Consider the following 6,691-nt stretch of genomic DNA (forward strand, 5'->3'; position numbering starts at 1 on the left):
CTGCACATATTTGAAAACATTTTATTCAGAAGGTGAATCAGCTTGTTAACTTCCTGGCACTAAACCTGCAGAAAAAAAAAGTTCTCAGGTTTCTCTCTGTTTACATTTTCACACTTTTATTTACATTTATAATTTGAGTGTTTTCCATGGTTGTGTTGGTGAGGGAGGGGGTTGAATAATTTTGAGACTGTAGTAGTCATTAAAAGTAGCATTTTGTGTTGAATTTGGATCAAAACTCTTGTAATATTAGTTTCATTAAACTACTTAAACAGTTCTTGTGTAATTTGTTTATTGCAAACAGCTGAGCTTGTATATTTTGCCAATAAGCCTAATATGCAATGGGAGTTGAATAATAAAACTGTATTTTGAGATTACCTGTACATCAGTCCTGTCTGCTACCCATCTGGCCAGCTGCTCAGCTGCAAAGCCTCTGACCTGCAGCTCATAGGTATCAGACCGCCGAGGTTTCCCTTTGGATGGGAAGTGGAGGAAAGTTGGAGCAGAGTTCATATTTAACTGTAACACAAAAACAAAAATACATGCAAAACATTCAGTATATTGCAGTGCTGTTCAATAGTAATCGACAGAACTTGGTTATCAAATCTGAAATCTGAAGAGCAAACTTGGTCAAAATCATGCTTTTTGTAAAATATGGCACACAGATTTTAGTATAATTACATTGAGGAAAAAGGGACAAATCTGCCAAGCGTGGCCAGAAAGTACAGAAACATGCTCCATCAATGACTGTATTTATCTATCTCTCTTGCCAGTAGCCTCTCTCAACATCACAGCTGAAGCATAACGTGTAACTGATAGTGCAGATCCTTTAAATAATACATAAATAAACTGAATTTATATGCCCTTTTCTGTTTTCACTTATATAATGGAGAGATGTGCACACCATTTTATTTTCAACAAGCTAGCTGATTCTGACAACCCAAGTGTACTTTCTTAGTGTAGAACTAGTTAACCCAGTCCTTGCTACTCTGATATTTTAAAGCAAGTGGTTGCATAATGGTGATTTTAGGATTCACTGGGTCCCCTTTTCTAAATGTGAGGGGTATGTGGACAGTGGTAAGGGTGGTGGGACAGCCCAGAGCGGTGCACTGGGAAATTTCCCCTTATTTTCTCATCCTAATGTTGAAAGCTATGCATTATGTTTGAACATGTCCATTCAGGAAGTGAGCAAGATGTAGCTGCACAACTTCTAACAAGTGTAATCGAAGCCTGTGTTTATAATTATGGTAGAGATTGAACATAGTGGTGTGTTGTAGTACGCAAGTTTCTAAATCATGTAGCAACTTTTACGTAAACGGCTTTTCAACTTATAATTCAAGAAAGCAGTTTGCCATGATTTTCTTTTTTGGTGGACAGTAGGCCAGGGCGATATGTCGATTTTTTTTGATTAATTCGAATTTTTTGCTGTAGACGATTTTAAAAATTAAAAATTTGAGTTTTTTCTCCTCTTGCTACAACGCGCCTTTTGCCCCCCAGGAGCTTCCATGCCCAGGAACTCCCTCCCCCCTCCCCTTTTGTTTCTTTCGCAGAAATGCACACACACACAGCAGCAACATGGCTACCTAATGAGAGCAAGACGTTTGTTCCCAAGAAAGGAATAGTATCATCAGTGGTATGGAACATCATCAAAGCTCTGAGAGTGAACGAGTGGCCCAACCTCCAGTGCTTTGGACACAAACTGCACAATGCTATTGGTAAGAATTTAACAATAAGTCAAATAAATTAATAATTTTTTTGTAGTCCATCATTTATCCTCATCCACAATAATACTATTTTGATCATTTAAAGCTCTTCTAATTAAAAGTGCTGTACATGGGTTATTACAAGAATTAAAAATACACTAAACCAGGAAAAATTTGTTGCTATTTGTGTAACCTAACAAGAATAATTAAGGTGGCATATCTGTTTAATCAATTTTTTGATCCATAAAGCCACAGTAATTATGAATGGATTATTTTATTAAGCGCACTCATATTTCTGTATAAAATGCACATATGCATATAGCAATAACAAACATATACTGTTTGTGATTCTGTATGTATGCTTAAATGTGTGCCTGTGTCTGTTTGAACTTTGCGTTGATTTTTGATCATTTTTGACAGGTGGATCAGTATATGTTTTAATGTTATTAATGTCCCAATAGTGATGTCATTGTTTGTGTTTTAAATCTCTCATACAGAGAATGGTGTTAAGGATCCCCGCATAGATTGTGCCATTGGAGTTTGCAAGAAGGTTGTCGCTGCTTTTTCCTATAGCTGGAAAAAAAGAAGAGAGTTGGGCGAAGCACCGACAGAGCTCGGCCTACCCCCTCATCAGCTAACGACAGAGTCCCCAACCAGGTGGGGCTCCCAGCAAATAATGATTGAGCGATTCTTGGAACAGGAGAAGGCTATAGCCCGTGTCCTGGGGTCTGATATGAAAAGCCGCCATCTTGTGCCCTCTTGGCAAGACATTGAGGTTTTGGAGTCAATAAATAAAGCAATCAAACCACTCCAAGACTTTACTGATGCACTGTCAGGAGAAATGTATGTCAGTGTTTCATACATTAAACCAGTTATCCATTTGTTCAAAACCAGTCTCCTGCAGCCTGAGGAAGATGACACAGAGCTCACTAAAACAATAAAAAGGAACATACTGGGATACCTTGATGAAAAACAGTGACCCTTCACAGTGACCCTGTAAAGGATGAACTCTTGGGCATGGCCACGGTGGAACAAGTCAAATAAAGAGCTGTCAATGAACTGCTGTCTTTCCCCACTGACAGAAGCTCACCACAGCCTGGTCCAGTTGTGCAGGAGGACCAAGAAGAGGCAAGGCCTCAGCCAGACCCCAAGAGGAAAAAAACGTTAGCAACCTTCTTCAAAAGGAATCATGCACGAAGCTCTGACCAGTCAGAGGCAGTAAAAATAGAGGCTGAACTAGCAACCTGCTATTGTCAGAGGCAGACCCCAACACTGATCCACTTCAGTGGTGGAAGAGACCTGAATCAAACTTCTTGAGGCTCAGTAATCTGGCCAAGAAATACCTCTCTATCCCTGCGACAAGTGCCCCATCTGAGAGGATTTTCAGAGTGGGGGGAGGAGTCGTTACATGCAACAGGGCATGCCTCAAGCCAGAGGCAGTGGACAGGCTGGTTTTTCTGGCCAAAAATGTATAAAAGTTTTAGACATCATGGACAGACCTCATGCCCTGCACCTCAACTAAATGTGATGTTTGTTTTGTTCATATATATATATAGTGATGGAGTTGATTTTTATTTATTTGCTTAGAATGCACTATACTACATTTTTGTTTATATAAGTATTTTATGCATGACATAAGTTTTGCTTTCAGAGGAGGCTCTTTATTTGTTTTTTTCTATATAAAGTGCAATATATATATGTGAGAAAGAGACCAACTTTGTAAAAAAAAAAAGCGAATTTTGTTAAGAGTAAGTTGCAGTGCACGTTCATGCCATGTATCCCAGTAAGTTGTGGCAGAGTTTGAAGCGAGAGATGTTGAAAATAGTCAGTGTTGTGTATTTTGCTTCAGATTCAGAAATGAGAAAATTTCTTGCTAATATTTTTGAAGATGGTGCAGCTTTTAATGTGAACCTAAACAAGTCTGTCTCCTTTCAAACTACAAAGTGTATTTTTGATAACAAAAGAACAACTTGCACTTTAATTCCCAGAGGGAAATAGGGGTTACCTTAAGTTTTTGATAAGTTAAAAGCAAAACTTGTTTTGAATTATCTCTGTCATTTGTACTTATTGTCTTCTTTAAAAAGTAGGGAAAAAAATTGGAAAAAATCGGAAATTGAGTTTTTTGTGAAAAAATCTGAGATTTTATTTTTAGGCCATATCGCCCAGCCCTGGCGGACAGTATTTTGTCTACTTGTGCATCCTGAGCATCTGCTTTGTGTTTCATTACTGTCAAAATCAAGTAGTGCTTCCTTAGCTGTTTATTGTTGCAGATGTTTTGAATGTATTTGTGGTTTGGAAAATGTCAGCACCAATGAACAATACATATGATTTGGGTCATAACATTTCTCTGGTATGGTTCCATAAAGTGGAGAAGAAAAGCAAATACACTACTCAAAAGCAAAAGTGTTGCTTAGATGTCTCAAACCTAATCAAGTCCTGGAGTACTGAAGGTCTGCAGGTTTTCAGTCCAACCAAAGACTGAAGCAGCTTGCTTTATTAACCAGCTCCTCCATCGCGTATGGACAGCAGACTGTCAGCAAACAAAAGGCAAAAACCCAGTCTTGGAGAGAAAGAAGTTGTCTCACCATCTGAAAGACGTCTGATCCTTCATCAAAATCGACAGATGCAAAGAAGACCTTGTTCGTAAAGGCAGAGGAGTAGCGCCACGAGTTAGCCAGCACTTGAAACTCCTCATCAGCTTGTCTGAAATTACAAGATGAATTTAAACTCATAGAATAGAATTAAAATAGCCTATACCTGTTGCTCCAGCTTCTTACCTGCAGACCCCACACTGTCTCTGTGGCTGCAAAGCTGTAAACATGATCACGACAGAGTAGTTTCTGGGAGGAGCCTTGACAAAGCGACGGAACTTATCTCCATTCATCCTGATAACTGAACGCTTGGAGGTCCACTCCATCATCTGAGTCACTTTCTCTGACAAAAGAGTCTACACAGGACACAGACACAAAGACATCTGCTAGTGTTCGGTTCAAAACAGAAGAACAGAGGAAACAAGCCAGGAGCCATCCTGATACTACTGGCTTCAAATTTGCTTACTGAACAGCTTTTTTTTTTTTTTTTTTTTTACATATTTATTCATTCTGTTTAAACCTAGTATTTCTACACAGTTGCAGATAAAGATTAGGTGACACTAACATTACCTGTATATATTATTTGTAGAATTAGATTCCAGTGGCATCTGTATCTGTTTCCAAATCATGTGATCCATGATCCAGCACTGGAGGTTGAGCATTGTAAAGGCCAAAATTTAATGAATAACTATGTGCATTTATGCTGACGAAACAGTTGAGTTATATTGATTATCCGTTGGAGGATTTTTTTTTAGGGTGATCACGTTCTAAAATATGAGGGCAAACATTTGATACTTCTTTCAGAAACTTCAACAGAAGCTTCAAATGTTAAATAATGACCGTCCTAGAAAGAATGTACAGTTGTTGGAAGGATCAACAATGTTTAAGTGGTATTAAAGACTCAGACTGGCTTGATCCTCTCACTATTTGTGGCTGTGTAATAACAAAATTTCACTACCATTTACCACTAACACATGTTCAGGCCCTTCAACTGAGTCACTGAAATAAAAGCCCTGTAATGTAGTGAACGTGCATTGTTGAATTATTAAAAAGGCTGAGGAGGAGCATAATTTAGAGGCTATTCCCATTGTTAAATTCCATATAGTGGATAATTGTATTTAATGAATCTAACTATTCCTTTGTTCTTATCATAAATACGAAATAAAGAGTTAATTTTAATTACAATTGAAGAATAAAGTAACCTTATTGAGAAAAAGAAGAGCAACATATGTTAGCGAAACTCTGGCATAGCTTCAAATTCCAGTGAGTTAAACAGGAAGCGGTGTTGACTGAACACCACTCTGCTGGTAACGTTAGCAGCGCTTGATAGCCCTAGCACAGCTGCTGACTTTCTGCTTTGTTCAGCTGGCTCACGTCTACGGCTTAGTGAATGTGTCCTGAGGCATGGGTGAAGTGGATCTATCCACTGGACATTGGACTTAACGTTAAAAAGGCCAAAAGCTAGTCCAACGCTACGTCGTTTACAACCAGTGCTATGGCTAAGCAAACGTTACAAGTGTTTATGATCGAAGATCAAATTAATATAATGTGTTGACAGCTAGTTCCTTACTTAGTGCCACACATAACCAAACGTTAGCGAGTTTCTGGTTGCTGTTAGCTTAGCTTTTACGACTGGCACGGACGAGAGTTAACTTTAAAAACGTCGCAAGATCTAATTGAAACTTTATGAGCTTTCTCCGCTTTATGATAGTAAAGGCATGTTACCTCTTTTTTCTTCTGCGCATCAGCAGGATCATTGTAGAAAGTGAATAGAACTAACAGCGAAACGTAAAGTTTTCTACACATTCTGCAACACACTGTTCACACTGCTCACGCAATCTTCTGTCAGCTTCCTACAGGTCACCTCTCAGCCAATCACAGTGAGCTGACGTTTATTTTTTTTTTTTCCTCTTCAGCTTTGTTTTTTTTTTTTTTTTTTAGAACTGCTGTTGCATTACCGCCATCTCCTGGACTAGGTCATCTCCTTTGTGCCAAGTCTGAAGGTCCAACCGAGCCATCAGAACTGAAGCATAAACTTGTTTGTGCCATGATTTGAACAGAGAAAAATGCACAGAAGGATAGAATGCCTCAAAATGCTTTAAGCTCCTACTGAAATCCACTAGGGCAGATGCATTTCTGTGGAAAATCTATCTTTTTTTTTTATTAGCATGCAGCCTTCTTAACATGCTGCATTACGCAGCACAGATTTCAATATTGAAGGGAATTCTTAAACTTAAAAACTATAGATCACGTTATTTACCTCAAAAATCAGAGCAAGAAGGCCCAGAGTCAGCCATGGTTGTATTTTCCTTTTATTTGATGTGGAAAAGCCACCTGATAGCAAGAACAGAGAACACTTAATTGGGTTAAAGATCTTATGTTTTTTAAATGTGTTTAAAC

General features: G+C 38.5%; 1 protein-coding gene across 3 annotated transcripts in view; it reads right to left on the reverse strand.

The window, feature by feature from the left end:
• The window catches only part of LOC139331318 (dolichyl-diphosphooligosaccharide--protein glycosyltransferase subunit MAGT1-like), a 74,609-nt gene extending 68,463 nt beyond the window's left edge, over positions 1–6,146 (reverse strand). For all 3 annotated transcript variants that reach the window (XR_011602182.1, XM_070962742.1, XM_070962741.1), the window contains exons 1-4: positions 6,017–6,146; positions 4,478–4,647; positions 4,286–4,403; positions 376–516 (exon numbers count right to left, since the gene is read on the reverse strand). Coding sequence is in view for 2 of the 3 variants with exons in the window: in XM_070962742.1 (XP_070818843.1) it covers positions 376–516; positions 4,286–4,403; positions 4,478–4,647; positions 6,017–6,097 (510 nt within the window). In the remaining variant the exon portion in view is untranslated. The remainder of the gene's footprint in view (positions 1–375; positions 517–4,285; positions 4,404–4,477; positions 4,648–6,016) is intronic.
• Between the last annotated feature and the right edge of the window lie 545 nt (positions 6,147–6,691).

Source organism: Chaetodon trifascialis, chromosome 5 (genome assembly GCF_039877785.1).
Source record: "Chaetodon trifascialis isolate fChaTrf1 chromosome 5, fChaTrf1.hap1, whole genome shotgun sequence".
NCBI lineage: Eukaryota > Metazoa > Chordata > Actinopteri > Chaetodontiformes > Chaetodontidae > Chaetodon > Chaetodon trifascialis.